The 20,973-nt window shown below is 35.6% G+C and overlaps 1 protein-coding gene across 1 annotated transcript in view; it reads right to left on the reverse strand.

Moving 5' to 3' along the window:
* Positions 1–20,973, reverse strand: part of LOC113228888 (paired box protein Pax-6) — a 90,006-nt gene that overhangs the window by 59,944 nt on the left and 9,089 nt on the right. Inside the window, exons 2-3 of the mRNA XM_026462317.1 lie at positions 13,765–13,990; positions 698–878 (exon numbers count right to left, since the gene is read on the reverse strand). Of these exons, the coding sequence (XP_026318102.1) occupies positions 698–878; positions 13,765–13,990 (407 nt within the window). The remainder of the gene's footprint in view (positions 1–697; positions 879–13,764; positions 13,991–20,973) is intronic.

The raw sequence follows: 20,973 nt of genomic DNA on the forward strand, positions 1-20,973 counted from the left end.
CTATTCTTAAAGTAATGTATCCAAATTAACACCCTTGATAAGAAATTTAAAATAAATAGGTAGTTTTGCCATCTCCTAAATAATCACTCTTTATAAGATACGAGTTTGAGAACTGTAACTAACTAATGGTAACTTTCGAGATATTGGCATCAAAAGTTTTTTTATTCTTTAAAGAATGTCTAGTCTGCTGATTTTGCTTAACAATCAAACAACTGAAACTAAATAAGATATAGAAAAAACCGCTTATAGGGGGTGGTAGAGTTCGTTTTGCTGATTCCAGATATGTTAATAACTCAATGTCGCTAAAAATATCGATTACGTTAGTTGTGATAAGAAGCATTACAAAACACACTGTTTATAACTGCAATATTGAATAATCTGAAGCATAATTTTGTATATTTCTAATTCTTAATTTTTTTTTATGATACCAAGTTTAGTGTCGGAACGAACAAGTCGTGCACCTAATCGTAAGCGACACGTCTGTCCATAACACTTGCAGTACCTCTCAGAGCTAATAATTACAAAGATCTGAGGGGCACTGCCATTGAGCCCGTCACCCCGAGACACAGGTAAAGTGGCAGTATTTTCCTGAACGAACTTTTTCACAAGGTACTCTACTGTTGCTAAATACTGGGTGCAACTTATCTTTAGTCGTGCAAGAAAATTAAAAGTGCAATTATCAAATATTTGTACTTACACTAGGAATGTTGTCGTTATTGCACACGTTTTCGCTCAGCAAACGGTCTCGTATCTCCCAGGCGAAGATTGAAGGACACTCTCTCTTGTAGTCTGCGATCTTCTGGACTACCGGCGTGGTCGCCACCCGAGGTTTGGACCCGCCTATAGCTCTCGGCTTGATAGACCCCGTCTCGTAATATCTGTGTGCAAGTCTACACTTAGTTTGGATATCGGATAGTGGTGAGAGCGTAGTTTGGGATGGTAGTTTGAAGAGATTTAATGGGGGAAAGTTATTGACGTAGTCAGAATGGCCAAAATACTAGGTACTGAAAGACTAACAAAAATTCCAACCTACTCTATATCACCTCTCTGGGCTTTGGTTGGTTCAGCAAGTGTACATTGTCGACCAGCTCGGCAATGCTGCCAGTATAATGGGAACTGCCAACTGAACAACTGCCTCCGACGCCGAACGGTTACCATGCTGGACTGCCACGCAGAGGTCCCAGGTTCGATTCCCGGGTCGGGAGAAATATTTGTATGGCCTACATTTATTTCTCTCGTGAGTTTTGGCGTAATTTGTGGTTGTCTATGTGTGTGTCCATGGCACCCGCGACACAGGGTTTCCCCAGTACGAGGCTATTGTTGAGTGTGTGCGTTATTGTTATTAACTTTTGAGCCAGGCACGAAGTTTAGGAATTGTTGAAAATATCTCTTGACGAAACCTAGTGATGATCTTTAGGCTCTTTAACGAACAATTGGGTTGGATTTTTAAAGCAGGTTTTTTACTAAGTAAATAAGTTTTTGGGTGCTTCAAGCCACTTCTGAAACTTCGTTATCAAGTGACAACCCTTACGGTCTTATTAAGGAAGTCTAGAATCAAAGTTGCTTTTGTAATAAATAGGGGAAATTTTCTTTGCGATATCTACAGGTATCTATTGAACATTTAGTAATACAATACAGAAAACCATATTTCGTCGGTGCTTTGTAGAAACCACCAGGCCATAGAAGTCATATATCGGGTTTGCTGAAAACCAGCGCTATAGGTAGGATAACCCCATAGCAAAATGTTGAGCATGTAAAAAGTAAAGTATATATATATATGAAGCGCTATTCCTATATGAAGAAAACTTAGAATATACATCATATATAAATCACCAGTGTCTTGAAAAAGGGGCGTAAGCGACTTTTCGTAGATTTTTCGGGAGATAATGTTTTAGGATTTAGCAAATATTTAAATATTTAAAATATTTACGTCCTGTTTTAAAGTTCAGTTATAAAATTTAATTTAATTAAAACCAAAATAGTATATGAAAATGTGTATATGTGACAACTTCGGTGGCTCAACGGTTTTCTAGATTCGTTTTAGTCTGGGAACAGGGAATTTTCTAGTTTGAAATCTGGCAATTAGTATTGTTGTCTAGCACGTTACTTTATACATGACAATTGCTATTAGTCTTACTGAGTACTCAGAATAGATAATTGTAAACAGATGGGTCATTTTCAGGTTAGTGTTTTCTACCTAATTTCTGTGACAGTTTTTATTAACCGACTTCAAAAAAGGAGGAGGTTCTCAATTGGACTGTATGTTTATCTTTATGTATTTTACACGCTCATTAATTTGTGAGTCCATGTTGATTATTCTTTTTTGATGGAAAGAGGGTGCCTCAGTAGCGGTCCGATTTAAATTTGAACACTATATTCCGCCTCTAAGGGTAGCAGGGTATGACTTTTGAGGTCGGTTTTTAGTACTGTGCACTGAAGTTATTATTTAAGTATTCTACAATATTATCATGAAGTATTATTTAATATGTCAAGATAACTTACTTAACTATTTCAAATATTAAAACTGCCACCGAAATTGGATAGAGTGAACTAATTTGGAAATAAATACGAAGCTGTGAAACTCTACAATGTATATATACCCTTGTACATTAATGTAGCAAGTTTTTCTGAGTTTTAAATGTAAAATAAAATGGTAAAGATAAAGAAAAATATTTCTAAAAGAAACATATTTCTACTTCCCGTACTTAAGCATCATTACAACACAATTACAAAATATAATCCCTTATCTATCCTCTTAAGTTCAAGGACCTATACAAATACATTTGCTTACAACCAACACACTTTCGCACGACAAAATTCTTTTCGCCTAAAACTCGTCTTTAGTAGCTTGAAATACAGCTGGAATAAACCCTCGGTATTTATATCGGTGGTAAAAGTTAAGCTGGCCGATATACAGGATGTACTCAACGCGATCTATTGTTGTGAGATCGACATGTGTCGATATTTCAACGGCATCGATACGATTGTCGATATCGTGTCAATAGTGAACGCTACACAAATACTGGGAAACTGATAGTGAAGTATTTATTCGACAAGAACTTTTCGATATTATTGTTTTCCGTTTTGTGAGAGAGAATTATCTTGTGCGTATTATTAGAAGTTATATCTGTGGCTCTAGTGAAAAGGGGTACAAGTCGAAAAAGCCAACAAGGAAACTTTTTAAACTCCAGTCCAGGGTTGTACTGCCACCTTACTTATTTCTGCCGCCAAGTAGTAATGTCCTCATTACTGTGTTCCGGTTTTGAACGGTAAGGGTGCTGGTGAAATTACAGTGCCACGTGCTTGTCAACTTATGTCTCAGGGTGACGGGCGCAGTGGCAGTGCCCCTCAAATCTTTGCGATTTAAAGCTCTGAGTGGCAATGCATCTGTTATGGACAGGCGTGTAGTTTACCATCAGGCGCACGACTTGTTCGTCCCGTCACTTGATATTATAAAAAAACGCGAAAAACAATTAACGCTTAATTATCATATCTGTTTTGTATCTTTTAAAGCTTTTTTTGACTTGTACCTCTTTTCACTAGAACCACAGATGTATTCCCGGCACTGGCATGGGCACGTAATTTGAACCACCTTTTCAAAGAGTTAGAATATAAAAATATTGTTATAATAATTGTCTGGCACGGTATGCTTGAAAACCTACTTCGGATCGAAGGACTTTTTTGTCTTAGTGCTCGTTCCTTGTATTCATAATTATAGCAAACAAGTGGAGTAAACTTACAAAAAAAATTGAACATCATGGTAGTAAAACATCGTGATATTCAATAAAAACTAAAAATGACAATTACTAAAGCGACATCTTTAGTTAGTTGAGGAAAGAAATAGATTTCTTACAACACAAACATCTACAACAAGAACACAGAAAAAAACGTAAAGTCTGGTAGTTGGTTCCCTAGCTCAGTTGGGAGAATATCTGGCATGGTATGCTTGAAGGATCGAAGGTATTTTTCTCAGTGTTCGACTTTGTATTAATAAATTATAACAACAAGAATAATAATAATTTCAATCTTTTTGGCTATGGGAGAAGTGAGAGTCTAAAATAGAAAATAATAATAATAATGCGTCGAGTTCATTAAAATCAGCCTCGCTAAAAACTAGAGGCGATTGCATTTCTGTAGCATGTCACGTCCAGCACAAATGCAAAAAGCAGTCCGGCTCGATACGGCACGTAATGTTCGCCGGTTCTTGAACCTGAATCCCTGACCCCGGTCGACTGTGCTATTGCCGAAGAATACCGCCGCTCCCATTTAAACATTCAAAACTAGTCTTTTAGGCCATGGGAGAGGCGAGTGTCTAAAATAGAAAGCCAGACGGTTACCAGGCAATACGTGTGGTTACACGTATTGTCTGGTCTCGAAGTAGGAAATTCGCTGAGCTAAGACCCAGAACACTCAGACCAGAACCAATTTAGAAAAGAGAACTCAAGGCCTCCGCATCTTTCGCCCACTGTCCTAACTGTTGGTCCATCGAGGTCGTTACGATGAAAAAAAGTTTTCCCCGGTTTGACAAATAAAATTTTTCTACAAAGACATAATGGGAGTGACGTCTAGTATATCAATTTGAAAATTGCATAATAGTTTTTGATTAATCACATATTGTTTAAGCTTAAGGCAGTTAATACTGAAAGAACTAGCTCGAGTATGTATTCTAAAATGTACAAGAATTCTTCGCCGAGCCAACAGTGAATATCTCCTGATGATGCCGCGTAGAGCGGTGGAACACGCGTCGGGTGGTGGTGGCTGTGATTGAAATTGCGTTTATGCTATTTAAGTATTTTATAATTGTCTGCATGAAAAAATACTCAACACAAGCGCAGCTACTTTGCACGACTTAACGTACACGCGGAGTAGTAAATTAATGTACTTCCATTTTTATTAATATAGATTTTCGCAAAGTATCTGCAAAAAAAACCATTCAAAAAAATACAAAAAAAAATTTATTTGTGTCCTCAAATATAACTGTTAAAACCACAGTGCAAACCGTGTCAACCCTAAACCAAACGCGGTATTAAAATGTTGTCATCTGCCGATAGTTGTTTAGGCTTCAGGCGATATTGAGAGCTAACTCGTGTCGTATATTACATAGTTATTACCGCTAAGGGTTGGGAAATAAATATATATAGCCTTAAGCGTTACAAAAGGGGAACGGTTTTTTAGGGACGTGTACACTTTTTAAAACTATATTTACATTATTCATATAGGCATTCCAATTCACCCTGTATAGAAGTAACAGTTTTTAAAGTAGAACAAGTGTTTCATCCATTCAATTCCATTCTTTCATTCATTCGTTCCAGTCTTAAACGAAACATGGAAAATCTGGCTCACCTCAATGGTGTTAGGTTTGTTACAGGTATCATTATTGGAGATCGGAATTGGCACATTTCTTTTACCTGAACTTCAAGTAATAAACATAGAGTTAATAATACCTCCCTCTGAAATCTCGAAATGATTAATAAGTTAAAGCAAACAATAAAAATAAATTTGTATTTTTATTTTCGACCACAAAACTTTTCTTTTAAATACAATTTTGTTAGTTACGTGTGTAAAAATATGTAACGATTGGTAATGAAACATGTTTTTCGGATCTAGATCACGTACATTCGTTTTCTCAAACAAGCCAGTGTTTCCCTGTAAAGAGCCCGAAATATGTGTTATTTTATTTGAAAAAAAAAAAAACAAATATGTGCAATTTAGATCCCAAGAAATCAAATCAATCGCGAAAACCTAAGAACTCGAAATATATATATTACAAATTACAATACAATAATTCTGAAATATCAGTGGGAGGTATTATCCACTCTATGTATATTCCTTCCGTATAGTTTAGGTAAATATACAATGCCTATTTCGATCTCTAGTATTATATGAATCGCTATTCTAGTTCAGTGCTCGAGCGCATAATCAGGTTTATTCCTGTTGAGGATTTGCCTGCAATTTGACTGGAATCATGTAAACAATGTACACTCATCATTTGACCGGTTAACCAAACTCGAATGTAACCTGAAATAATGTAAACTTACCTTCACTTACCATTACAAGTGTCCAGAGTTTATTGCCTATTTTGTTATTAAAATCGAACCAGACACAATGATTGCAATGTCATGGCATATTTTTATTGACAATGTAGCGAGTGCAATTCAACGGCATTAGTTTTACTGGCAATAAAGCGATTGCAATACCCTAACGTATTTCTAGCTACAATAAAGCGATTGCAATGTTCTGCAATGACACATTTTTTTCTGTCAATATAACGATTGCAATTTCTTAATATATTTTTCCTAAGAATATGGCGATTGCAATGTCATGACAAGTAAAATATTTACTGAAAATATAACGATCACAATCTCTTGACGTAATTTTACTGATAATAGTAGAAATTGGAGGATAAAAAAAGAGAAAAGGTGTTGCGGTGGTTCTATACAGACAGATCCCTACCACCAGAAAAACAAAGCAATAGTGTACCAAGTTTCAAATGGAAATCAAAAAAGGTCAAAAGTACCTACACTTTTTAAATTATATTGAAGAATTTTTCAAAATTGGAAATTTCAATATATGTGTATAAATGTAGGTACATTGAGGATATATTCTAGTGGTATAAAAAATGGGAAGCATCTGTACTTAATCGGTTTGCGCCCCGGACGGCGATTTCAAAAGGGATCAGGAGCGGTGACTACGCTTTAATTGAGTAGGAGTTTGTTTAATGTCGATGAACTTTACGTTCTATGTAAATTACGTTTCACGCAACAGGTGAATGAATATTTTTCTAAAACTTTACGTACGGTTTTGAAGGATAAGAATGTTGGTGTAATTACAGGAACATGAGACTTGTCAACTTTACGTCTCATGCAGCACTTCACATGGCTACTTGTACTCGCTATTGGGTATTTGATGTATTTGGAAAAATACGACCGTCTACACATGGAGCGAAATAAGGTGTTAGTATAATTAATTTGCCCATAGAGTGGACAGTTTACTTGCGTATTTGCCTATTTGGCTCCTTTGATGTGCATTAAGAAACCGACCAGCGCACGGTAAAGCGCGTTTGGTGTTTGTCTATTTGTCGAATAGGCCAATAAGGCAAATAATTGGTTACACATGCTGTCTAAACATGGTAATTGTTTGCCAAATGTATCAGATATGCAAATACTATGCCATGTGCAGTGCCACCAACAGGATGATGAGTGCAGTGGCAGTGAATTTACATTACGAAACTAACTTAATGCATGTTGAAATTGATTTCACGAAACTTGACTGACTGACTGACTTGTTAATCTTGTGACATCATGACACCGGTGGCATCCGAGTCATTTTTTGCAATGCATAATGTTGTTACACAGATATTAATGTACAAAATAACATAAGAATGTCTCGAAAACGAAGACGTTGGTGGATTCACGAATGGTCACATCAAAATTAATCTATTCCGTAATGTAAATTAGGCTTTACGATTAAAATTCTAAGTGACACTGCAACTGTTATAGAAACGTGCGTCGCTTACCACCAGACACACGACTTGCTTGAAAAAAATAACGCACAATACAGGACATTAGCTGGAGATCTATTTTTGAAAAGATGTTATTAAACATATATTGTATTAACCTGACTAAAGATGTTTATGTTGTGCGTCTCAAATACACGATGTTAACGTTGATTTCCTAACGTATTCTATGCAGAGTACAATCTCGTCTTTATCTTTTATGATATCTGAGATGAGTTGCAGTGCTACTCACAACTTAAAACAGCGAAGATCTGAGGACCACTGCCATGACACCGTCAGCCTGGAACATGAAGTTAACAAGTTCCATGTGCCTGGAGTTTCACCAACACCTACATCTTTCAAAACCGGAACGCATTTCTGCGCTCACATTATTGATTGGCGGCAGAAATAAATATTATATTGGTAGTGGTAAATTTCCTTGAACGAATTCTTTCACTATGAGCTCTAATTGCTTTTCAAATGTCGCACTGTATTTTTCCCAGTTTCCCTTAACTGCGAAATATCGAAAACCAATTACCGTAACAAAGTGACTACCCACAATTGAAATCGCAAATGAATTGGCTGCTAACCCAGTCATTATTGCATCAAACAACAAATTTATCGATTTTGGCCTGCGTTTCCCAGTGATAATAGGCAATTTTTTTTAGTTATAAATTTTGTTGATAGAATTATAATACAGTATTGACCGTAGAAAAATTAATTAGTGGAATTTTATTATTTTTTATTACTCACCTACTATGATTGACCTTTGAGACAATGCCTCCAATGTAACAACTTTACTAACGCGATTTAAATCCGGAAAAATATTTTCATTTCCTATGTGTAACAATCGCGAAAAACTAAGAACTCGATACCTTTATCACTGCTAGTTTTTAACGGTAAAAGCTAGTTGTTCTACCTACTTAGCAATCAATACATGTCACACTCGTGGAATACGTTTTACGATAGACAAAGAACATTTTTTTTTATATCAAGTGACGGGACGAACAAGTCGCACGACCGGCGCTGCCTAGTGGAAAACCCTGCGTTCGTAACCTTCAGTCACCATATGTTGACAAGTCCCATGTGCCTGTAATTTCACCAGCACCCTTAACCTTCAAAACCTGAACGCAATAATGCGCACATTGCTGTGGCAGAAATAGGTATGGTGGCATTGTTTCCCTGGACGAAATCTTTCACAAGGAGCTCTACTGCTACTAAACATTAGGACCACTCTGCATTTTCGTGGTGCTTATTCACTTGCACATCAGGCTCTCAGACGCTATAAAAGAGACCAGTATTGCTCTCACACAAAATCCGATTTCAATTAAGTGCAACATGTTGACCCGTAGTTTTGTAAGGTGTACTTACGACGTAAAGTTATTGCTATTTAAAGCTTATTGCCAGACCTTTTACAACTGCAGCCTATGGGTGACTACACTTGCTCTCAGCTGTCTAAGAGTCGTAGACAGCCTTACGGAATCCGGCCATACAGGACTGATTGGTTTATCGTCGCACGATTTCGCGTTAGACAAACTTTTACCTTGCATTTAAAATTAGTGCATCGACTAGTCGCCTTGCGAACACCAACACATCATTTCATTTCATGGTAAATGCAATAAAGAATTGAATTGAATTTAGGACGGATTTTAGCGGACCCACCTTTTTAGATCGTGAGTATCTATTTATGCTTTTACGTTTGAAACACTGTTTTTTAACATCTAAACGTAATAATACATTAAAGATTTCATGTAATTAAATCAAAACATCATGCTAATAACTATCTAGCTTCCAAAAAAATATTGACGATCTTTTGCAACACTTGTTACGACAATTGTTATGACCGGCGCCCAAGTACAACTTACGTACTTACTTTTTTTACGCTTTTCTCGGTTTTTTCGGGATATTTCCGCATGACACGTAAATTATCAAATTAAGAAATTGAAGTTTGTTACGCGGGTCCGATAATGAGGGCAGATATGAAGACGATTTCGACAACTGAAACAAAAACTCGGAACGGAACGTCGTGATGCTGAGGAGTGCTCATCCTCAAAATCGGAAGACGAGTGTGTTGATGACGTATCTCTAAACACGCCCCAATGGAAGAAGAAGAAGCGTCCATGCCAGAGGATTCTTTCCCTAATGTGAATTCGGTAGGAACACTCGCCCAATATTTTGAGAAATATTTTACACCAGACTACACGGTGAGACTTATTATGATAAAAAGTACTATTAGAAAACATTTTAAGACTGTTAGTTGGTTTTGCATGTAAGACATGTCTTAAGTTTTATTCACCAAATAAATAATAATTACAACAAAATTATAGTTGTTGTATTTTATTCAATTACATATTAAAAGCCCATCCAAATACAATCGTGTTCCTACACAATTATGCACCTGTTAAATAGGGTCGAAGTTATTACAATTGTGTGGGTCAAAATTTTCGAAGATGGCGGCCGGAAAATAGGAATTGACCTCAGATTTGTCACAAGTCACAATTTCAGGTAGATACAAGTTTTTTTCGGAGTAATTTCAAGTAATTTCGGAGCCGGTCCGAAAGGGCTATTATATTCAGGATGCTGTTGCAGCTGCCACGATTCTGTAGCGCGTCTGGAATGCTTATGTAGATGGATTTGCCGCCATCGTCAGAAAGAAAGCGGCATCCTTGATGCGCACAGTGCGTGGCAGCCGTAACGGCATCGTGAGTATTATTGCTGGCAGGGTCCAGGTTTTATTTCTTAAACACTGGACCAAACTTCATGTACCCAGTACATATTTATAAGTTATAATTACTAACATTAGTGTGTCAGTTTTTTCTTTGTTACATATATCTATATAATTTGCTATGTATGTTAGATACACTATTAGTATATGGATATGGATGAATATGAATGAATAATCCGAAATAAAGTATTTGAATTTGAATTTGAAAATATCATAAGATAGTGTCTGTCTTACTTAAAGCTAGGTGTTTGTTTGGTTTTTGCCATAAATTTCGGCATGGACTTTATTGGCATGGAATTGTTCACAACTATTTACATCATTTTTGCTGCTATAGGTCCCTTCTATAACGCCTCTATTATTTGAGCATTAGGGGCATTGATTGGATGCAGATCGGCATTTTTCCGGGGGCTAAATCTGATGGGATACTTATCTAAGATTGTTTTTGAAGTGGTTATTTTATGTAAGTAATTTAGCCGGCTTTGTTGATTACTTTTTTATTGTATATTAATAGGGTTTTCTGTTGGAGATTTCAGTAAATTAGTATAATTTTCTGCTATGTTACTACCAGACAGATCGTAATGTTTCTTTACAGAGCGTCTTTTCACATTTCTTCAAACACCATTCTGGAAAGAACGTCAAATTTATCCAATACACTTTTTACATTTGTTTGATTTTCTAGCTACTTGTGAATGAGTTCTTCCAGGGAAGTAATGTCTCCTTATCTATTTCTGCTGAAAGCAATAATGTGAACATTACTGTGTTCCGATTTTGAAGGGTAAATAAAGGTGCTGGTGAAATTGCAGGTATTTGGGACTTGTCAATTTATGTCTCATGGTGACGGGCGCAGTGGGAGTCAGATTCTTGCGTTTTGAAGCTCTGAGTGGCGCTGGAACTGCTAAGGACAGGCTTGTCGCTTACCACCAGGCGCACGACTTATTCGTCTCGTCATTTGGCACCATAAAAACTTTCATCATCATTATCGACGTCATTACTTCAAGGTCATATGATAAAAAATAATAATCGCGTTTGATCACCTTTATCGTTTACTCAAAAATAATAATCAAAAAGCACTTAATGGATCCAACAGTTTTTCCCAAAGAGTTAAGTCGGTATCAGGAATTGCGCGAGCTAACAGCGGGGACCCTCCTTAATTAGGAGTCCTGCCACGCTTGCCCTTTACTATGAGCCCCAAGGAACACTTCTGGACCCCTTTCCTCACGTAATTGGCAAGATAAGAATGTTTTGGGGTGTATGGGAAAAATGCTTTACATCGCACTTGCAGCCGTCTATCGACTAGGTGATATCGTTCGAATTTGTTTTGCATTATTAGTTCGTTGTATATTTGTTTCCATTGAGGGTGAATTTACTTAATGTTTTGAAAATATTTTCGCTCACAATCCTTTGTGAGCGAAAATATTTCATATTCTATCTATCATATTCGTTCACCATATTCACCATATTCTATCTATCATAAGAAAAGATGATACATTACGTATATACCTTTCTATAATTCTCAAGACAAATAATAAATGTCGTTTTTTTATGATTATCAAATAACGACAAGAACAAGTCATACACCATAACACTTGCAGTGCCACTTAAAGCGTTAAATAGCAAAGATCTGAGGGGCACAGTCATTGCGCCTGTCTCCCTGAGATATAAAGTTGATAAGTCCTGTAGTTCTTGTAGTTGTAGTTTCACCAGCACCCTTCAAAACCGTGACATACATTACTGCTTAACGGCAGAAGTAGGTATGGTGGCAGTATTTCTCTGGACAAATTCTTTCACCAAGGGGCTCTATTGCTACTAAAGTGAATCTTGAGAATTATTTATTTATATAAAAAAAATAAAGCTATACAGTAAAGATACGGATACGGTTGTCGTAGAAAGAACTTCTATGATACTAGACCTCTGTTATTAACAAAATTGATTTAATGTTTGACATAAATTAAAAATAATTTACGAAGCACCATATTTTTGCAACATGTGTCCCTTTTATTTTATGCTCAATTCTAAGGACTCTCGAGTGAAATTCAACTTGCTGCCCTAATATCTTTACGAGCAAAACATTACAAAATAATAACAGGCGCCCAGAGGGCAATATTACACAGTCCCCCAGGCAAAACTCACTTTCCTATAAGATCTCTTGAAGCGACGTCAAGCAGTTTCCCCAGTAGGGGCGCCAATTACTAGAAAAATAATGTTGTATTTTGATTTTTATTTAGGGGCGGTCGTGGGACAGCCCTGAAAGGTACACCCCATATTAAAATAGCTCTAGTTTCTTTGATTGACGTCTTTAACATTTTTTATTGTTTAAAATTGACTTTTGACTCTTTTGTCTTTATTGTTATATCCGTAGTTGTTATTATTATTATTTTCTAAGAATTGCTTTAAGCCTTTTACGACAATTAGAATCCTTATAAACTTTGATAAAAAGAACATTAAAATGTTCACTTCTTGCGTTTTAAAATCCCAAATTATTTTTTCTTTTGCGCGAAATTTTTCATTAACGCAAAATTCGCTCACTCATAGCGTTCGGGCGCTTTCGACATAATCAAGAGGGTCAAAATCCTCCTTGATCTCCATGATAAAATCGCAATCAAACAATAAAATTGCCGTCGACACTGGAGGCACCCCATACGCGGCACCCGATGTCGATTCCCACCTAACACCCTGCCGCGTACGTCATTCACCAAAAACAATACACTATGGGAATGCAAACTCGTACTATTGTATTGATTAAGTCATTGAAATATTCCTTAATTTTGTCCGCGACAAGTATTGTTGGGACCATTGTGCGGTTCCTTGGACGGTTCTATGGGAATTCCATCAATTTGGCAACGCGTGTCGAGTTTTTGACCCCATCTTTTAATGCTCATAATCGATTCAACTTTTGTCGTCTGACAATGCGTTTTGTGCTAAATAATTCGTTTATTCGTGTACTTTGGTAATAGTACTCCATTTTATTGTTATAGGCGCTGCTTCGATGCTTGTGACAATATAGTCTCTTTAAGAGATCTAAGAATTTATTTCAACGTAAATAATACGCAACTCATTTAAGCTTTCAACACTGATAAGTTCTGAACCAATACTTGAAGTCTTTATACACACACAGGTCTCTTTTGAACAAGCGCAGTCTAGAATTAATAACGTAATTTCTGGTAAATAACAGTAGAGGGATAATTTTCAAGTTAGTTTTCTCTGCCTAATTTCAGTGGCAAATTTTATTATTTAATTATTTGAGTATACTTACTATCAAACACTAAATAATGCTTCATAAAAGAAATTTCCAGCGAAATTAGGTAGAGATCTAACCTGAAAATTATCCAGATATCATATTAGAGCCTAGTTAAATTGAGAATTATTTAATTAAAATATTGGATTTCTATTGCAAAATATTTCTTATTTTTATATAGTCAATGATGATGTACGCAAACTATACATTGCAATCACGTGTTCTCGCTTTTATCAAAATTCAAATTTCTGCACTGTAATTTAAGTGATTGTGTCGAAAAGTAAATAAATAAAAGGTGTCAATTCTCACCTGCCAAGGATTTTGGAGACGCAGCCATTAGAGACTTGCAGTATTCGGCTGATGTCACACGGTCGGGCGCCAGAGTGCGCCAGCTCCACGATCTTCTGCCTCGTGCTGTCAGGTAACGGCCGTCCGTTAACGTACACCCCACCCAGCTGGTTGACCCCGCTGTGTCCCGCTGATGACACTCCGAAGAGCGCACCGCCGCCCATTGCAGCACTGTGCATTAGTTCGTCTGTGACAAAAGAAAGTTACAATTTAGTAATTGAAGAATCGGCGTAAAATATTTATATATAATAAAATATATAATATATAAAATAAAATATATATCGGAAATAAATATTGGACGCTGGAAGTTGATTGGGTGTTTAACGGTCACGTTTACAATTAATTGTACGAAAAGTACGAAAGAGATTTTAAGTGCTTCTCAACCCATTATTTCGAAGAACTTTTCTCTATTCAGCCCATATCCAATACGCAAAAAGACTTTTGAAACTAATGGATTGAATAAGGAAAGTTGTTCAGTAGGTATCATGATTTGAATTACACTATGTTTCGGTTATATTCTTTTTTTTTACAACCTTATGTACCTTCAACATCCTTCTTTTACAATCAGAATACATCCGCTAAGTATACGGCCATAACCCATCATATAAGCCGATTTTGTATGAAAACTTCATATGGCTAATGACTTTTGTTCACCATCTAAGGAATACTGAGCATACCATACAGATTTTTCCAGAATATTTTCCTTCGCCCAGGCTACGGACATTCTTTATATAACCTATTGTATTCATCTTTCTATATATTTCTATATATTTCTATATATTATCTTTCTTTCTATAACCTATTGTACCTACTCACTATTATATACAGGAACTGAGTAAGATTGGTGTCCAGGCCGCGCGTTGAGCCCAATGAATATTTGTGTTATGTTATATATTACCAGTTAATCCAAGAAATTCATTGGTTTAGGATCAGATTTGATTGGGATTTATAGAAAATATCAATTGTCTTTAAAAAAATTGCATAAACTCGGGCGTGTATGGGATTTACACAAACCAGCATATTTAGCGGAACAAAAAGAAGTGAGAATATAAAACAGTAACGTCTATATTTAAATAAACAGAGTTTCTTGTGAAATAGTTTGTCCAGGGAAGTACTGTCACCAAGCAGTAATGTGAGCATTACTGCGTTCCGGTTTTGAAGGGGAGGGGTGCTGGTGAAATTACAGGCACATTGGATTTGTCTAATTATGTCTCACGGGTGCAGTGGCAGTGCACCGCAGCTCTTTGTGATTTACAACTCTGAGCGATTCTGCAACTGTTATGAACAGGCGTGTCGCTTACCACTAGGCGCACTGCACAGCTTATTCGTTCCATCACTTGGTATTACAATACATCTACAGCGTGTCTATTGAATATCATTGAATTTGATTAGTCAATGTCCAAAACATGATCAAACGTCGCGAGTAAGGGGCTCCTTAGTGGCTGCTTCTTGAGTTTTTAAACAAGTAGTCGTCAAAAACTTAAATGCAATTTTCAAAAATTTATATAGCGTAGCATCTTTCGATCATAATCTTCCACAACAATTGTTATCTACCTACAAAGTACATCACATCAACAAAAAAAAATGTTAAAAAAGTAATCCGCTTTGCGAAAATAAAAAAAATAGTTCAATAGAAAACGAATCACCGCTGTAAAACCGCAAAGTTTCTATCTACAATCCCGAAATACCAATTTCATTGTCTGTAATAAACCGTTTTTAAGAAGCTATTGAAATTGAAACTTAATTGATTTTTATTATTACGGCGGAAATGGCTTTGGTGAATTCTATTATGTGTTTTTAGTGAAATATAGACCTTATTACATTAAATATAGATTCACCTTTGTCCATAGTTTCAACTACTAGAATATGTGATGATGATCTGTGGTCAGGACCTGAACTTTTGTGGTTCCTGTACTTGCACACGATACACGGTAGATGATAGGGACATCACTATAAACAAAACTTATGTAGAAAGATATGGGACTGCTAGAAGATGTGTGCGAGGTTGGCACATACCACCACATTAAGGTCCATTTTGGCCTCCAGTAACGGCGGTCAGTAGCGGTTAGCAGCTTGCTTGTTCTAGTTAGTCAGTCAAGGCGTTTAGGGGCTACATCATATTTTTAATATAAACAAAAGATTATCAAAAAAAGGTTAACGAAGAAGGGATGAGGCTAACTAGAATCGCAGCTTGTAAATCAAATGTTTTGTAGCCGGGAACGCTTCAACTTTGCTAATAGTACATGCTCGCTGAGATGCGTGTTCACTCTGATCTTTTAAAACCAAATACGTCAACAGTCATAAAAATAACTCGGACTACGTGAAACAAATATGTTTGTGAAATTTTATAACTCTGATATTTAAGCATAAAAACCTATCGACTGATCAATTGTTTCTACGAAAGTAATTAATAGGAAGAGTCTATAAACCTCTCTCCTGAAAAGTTGTCATTTTGCAAATGTGCCTTTGTTAGACAAGGGTGTGGTATAGGGATGCACATTTCGATTCGATTTTTATGAAGATCTATTCAATTGAATACGAACTAACGATTTTTTTAATCTATTCATTTCAATGCGATTTTTAAGTGAATCGATTCAAAATTAGGGCGAATCAAATCGTTTAGATCGCATTCGTAATTTAAACAAAAGTTTTATCTTATTATTGATTTCATGAAGTATAGAAACGGAAAATAAAGAAGGGACAATGATTTGGACATTAAGTTATATGACATTATTATAGAAATGTTTAGTTAGATGTAAAAGTAAAGGATTGGCCTCTGTGAAAACCAAAAAAAGAAATTATTAATATTATGGCAATTAAACCATGTAATAAAGGTGTTTAATTATTACAAATTTTGAAACGATTTTTGTGAGATCGATTCAAGAGCACACGATCCGATCCTTGGATCGATTTTGATACATATGATCCATTACGATCTAAAAAGCGCATCAAAGCAAAAAATCGTGCATCCTTTTTACATTTTGTCTCGTTCAGAACTTTCAGAATCCGGGAAAAAATTGCTTTACACTATGTTATGTTTATAATTTTGATAAAAAGAACAAACTTCGGCAATTTTTATGGATAGGGTGTGTCGCTTATCACCAGGCGGACGACTTGCCCCTTGCGTTACTTAGCATCGTAAAAATAAGCCTATATTGTTGAAGTCAGTCATCGTGATAATTAGAAACCTTTTATTAAGCGGATTACAAGACTCTGAGGTCCTTAAATGATTATCACTTGAGGGCAGGCAGATGTCTCTTCAAAGCTGTCAACTGGCGCTTGCTATCCACCCTGTGACTTTAAAACGTGAAACCGCTTTGAAATATCGGGAGAGAATGAAAAGTTAGACCGCTGCAAAATAATATGAAATAATAACCTATACAGGGCTATTTTTAAAATACTAACAATCTCATAGGACTATATTACTATACTCCGTCCAATCATTTGTTTAACTTTTGACATATGCATACCACCGAAGTTTCGTAATTATTGACATACAACTATTGTCAAACAAATGAAATACTTTCTGAACTCTTTTATTTTTTAATTTTAGTGAAGCGACGTACTCTTTAGCTCCGATATTTATCGAGCCAGCAGATTGTCTAATAAATTGTAATGAAATAACATAAATTATAAATAATTATAATAAATTCTTATTGTTTATTATAATGAATCGTCGGATTCTTCCCCATATCGGGAATCGTCATTTGAATCCTCATTAACACTAATTATTAATTTTTGAGTACACAAATTGTCAACCGCTACAACACTATTCCAATCAGATAGTATATTTTTGTCTTCTTCATAAATAAAATCGATTGTTATAAAAAAAAGCGAATCGGAAACGCATTAGGACATTAGGACTTCACTAATTAATTAGAATTCGACCTGTCAAAAGTTAAATAAATGATTGGACCACGGAATATGTGGTGTGTGGGTTGGACGGAGTATAAAATCATAAACAAAAACTTTTGTTCCGTGACTTTTTACAGAACATAATAAATTTACCAAAAATAATCTTTTAAGTTTTTCTTGTACTATCTGACACTTTTTAGATCTATATTTGGTAAGTAAGATAAATTCATACGCGCAAGTTCCTCCGCTACGACTCCACCCCCATTCTGCATAGAGTTATTACCGCGATCAATTTAAATATCTTTATTTTTGTAAAAGTAAAAATCTGATGATCTGTAGTCAGGACCTGAGCTTTGTGTCAGATAGTACAAGAAAAACTTAAAAGATTATTTTTGGTAAATTTATTATGTTCTGTTAAAAGTCATCGAACAAATGTTGTTGTTTATGAAGTTAGTAATATAGTGGTGCGAGGTTTTTAGTATTCTAGAAATAACTCTGTATATATTATAGTCCTACTGCTGGGCACAGGCAATGAAAGGGTTTGGGTTGTAGTTTCCACGCGGGCCCTATGCGGATTGAGAACTTCATATGATTAATTCGTTGATGTGAGATTGTAGGTTTCCTTACGATGTCTTCCTTCAACGAAAAGCTCATGTTAAATTTCAAATTTAATTTAGCACGCAAATTCTGCAAATTTAGAAGTGTAAGCTCGGATTCGAACTCACGAACCTCGTCTTGTAGGCGATAGGTCAAACCATTAAGCTACCACGGCTTCATAGCAATAAGAAACCAGTGATAATAGAAAAACCTGATAAATACAAAATCCGTAATGCTAAAGAAACCTCTTTAAGTAAGTATTTTGGAAATGTAGATGATAATAAAGAAACCTGAAAAGTTTTCTTTCTGAAAATTTTTCTTTTTTTTCTACTTTTAATATCCATATACTCATAGGTTTAATTGGCCTCTAGATGTTTGTCATTGAACGTTGTGTACATCTGTAATTGGCATGTGTCTAGGAGGTTATTCTCTCTATAAGTTGTTTGAATGTGTTGATATATATGCTGTTGATGTCCCTTATGAAAATAAATAAAATAAATAAATGAAACCTGTAACCACTGATTGTTTATAAATAATAATCCTCTTATCGTGAAATTAAAGGCAACTAAACCTGTACCAATTAAGCCAAAACCTACTTCCATTGAGATAGTATTAGTTTAACACGATCACATGGAACATACTTTTTAGGGTACTGCATGAGTACCCTGGTAAACACTTAGGCACTGCAATATTCACGTTGTAAGTAATACCTTAATCAGGACAGAGTACTTAAAAAATCGATCTCAAAAGTTCGTAGAATTACATCTATTTGCCAAGTTTTATTGAAATCTGTTACTGGAAGGTGCCCGAAACCGAATTCATCCCTAGTTTGCCACCCTTAGAGGTGGAATATTTTCTTCAAATTTAAATGGGCCCAATACCGAGGTACCCTCTTTCCAACAAAAAAAGGATCATCAAAATCGGTTCCCAAATACCGGAGTTATCGCGTAACATACACACAAAAAAATGTAGAGTCGAATTGAGAACCTCCTTCTTTTTTTGAAGTCGGTTAAAAATTACGCAAAATAGTTAAAGTTGTTTTGCCCTTCTTGTCTGACGCAGTTGCATTTCGTTGACTTTCGAAATATGGGCACCTAAAGTTTTATTGTCACCAAAAAAAAAATTATTATTTTGCTAAACAATAAAACTGAAACAAGTAAGTAAGTAAGACATTAAAAAATCGATTAGAGGAGATTGTAGATCTCCTTTTGCTGATCCCAGATAAGTTAATAACTCAATTTCGCTAAAAATATCGATTACGTTACTTATGATAAGGAGGACAGTGTTGTCCCAAACAATGTTCTATGGGACAACACTAGTTTTGTCTCCTATACCATCAAAAATAAATCGATAATAAAAATCAAATATAAAGTTTAGAAATTTAAATTTGCATCGCAATAAGGAATATTTTAACATATTCTCGTATCGGCACGCTCTGGAATTATAATAAGACATTTATTGCCACCTGATAGAATTGTAACACGATAATTTATTTAATTAGCTATATTAATCGTTCGTGACTTTTCTAATAAAAAATACTGCCGCTTTTAGTGTTCACACTCTTTATCTTAGAATACTTAATGAGTATTAACGTAATTAATTCTTATGGAAAAAGTAGTTCGATAAGTACAGAACCCAATGGATTGCGTGAATTCTTTCCTAGGGTATTTTTTCTCTACACCCCAACAAACGTTGCGGTAAAAAGTGAACAATTGGATGCAATTTGTGGGCGAATATAGGGCATGTCCTGATTGAGGCCCTAAAGGGTGGGGTCAGTTCATTGTTTAGCCCCTTTTTCATCAGTCTTGTCCCTTTTCTTTCCAATCTTGGCGCTTTTTTAGCCTTTAGAAGGTATAATTTTCCAAGCGCGTGAATGGAATACGAATGGCGTTTTTCTTTTATTTTTTTTTTAGTTATTCTAGTCTCGGTTGTCTATGGGATTAGTTTGTACGTGACGATATTTTGAATTTCGTGTTACAGGTGCCGTTATTCAGGGACTTTTGAAGTCCTTATTCAACCAATTTTTTTCCGTTAATTTAAGAATTATATTTATAATGAGTAAGTAGTTAAATATCTGTTTATTTACACCGTCAGCTATGCTGTTGGGTACCTACAAATCAGGATTCCCAAATTAGTGGAAAAAATAATATATATAAGTACTATTGATGCTTGACTACAACTGACCTTACCCCAGGCGACCTTTTGGTTCTGAGAGCTTCAGTTACGCTTTCATCAGAAAAGTATATAAGAACTCCAATTTTTGGGTTGAAATTTGTTTAAGCAATGTATTTAAAGATCTAATATGGCTTAAAAAAATTCTTGAAGCGACATACATTAATGATGCAATAAAGAAGTCATACCAAAATTAATTTTACGGTTAAAGGCTAAGTTTGTTAAGCACCTTTCTGCGAACTGACCTACTTGAAACCAAATAGACGATCAGGTCTCTATGGCATCGTCTGTACTTAAATAGTAGAAGTTAAACAAAGAAGGCGAATACATTTTGTGTTCAGGGGTCTGGACCATATCCGTCATTTCCATATGGATATGACATTTGGCATATGGGCATTTGGGGCATTTTATATAAGCCCGATCTCATGTACCTAATCTCGATAATTTTTATTAAATAAATATCTACGAAGACCGTACTTTTAAAAACAAAAATAGTGTTGTTAATTATACATAAACACTTAACATTTAAGTGTTGCTATAATACGT

This window comes from Hyposmocoma kahamanoa, unplaced genomic scaffold, assembly GCF_003589595.1.
Source record: "Hyposmocoma kahamanoa isolate Upper Pololo Valley unplaced genomic scaffold, ASM358959v1 262, whole genome shotgun sequence".
In the NCBI taxonomy this organism is placed as follows: Eukaryota; Metazoa; Arthropoda; class Insecta; order Lepidoptera; family Cosmopterigidae; genus Hyposmocoma; species Hyposmocoma kahamanoa.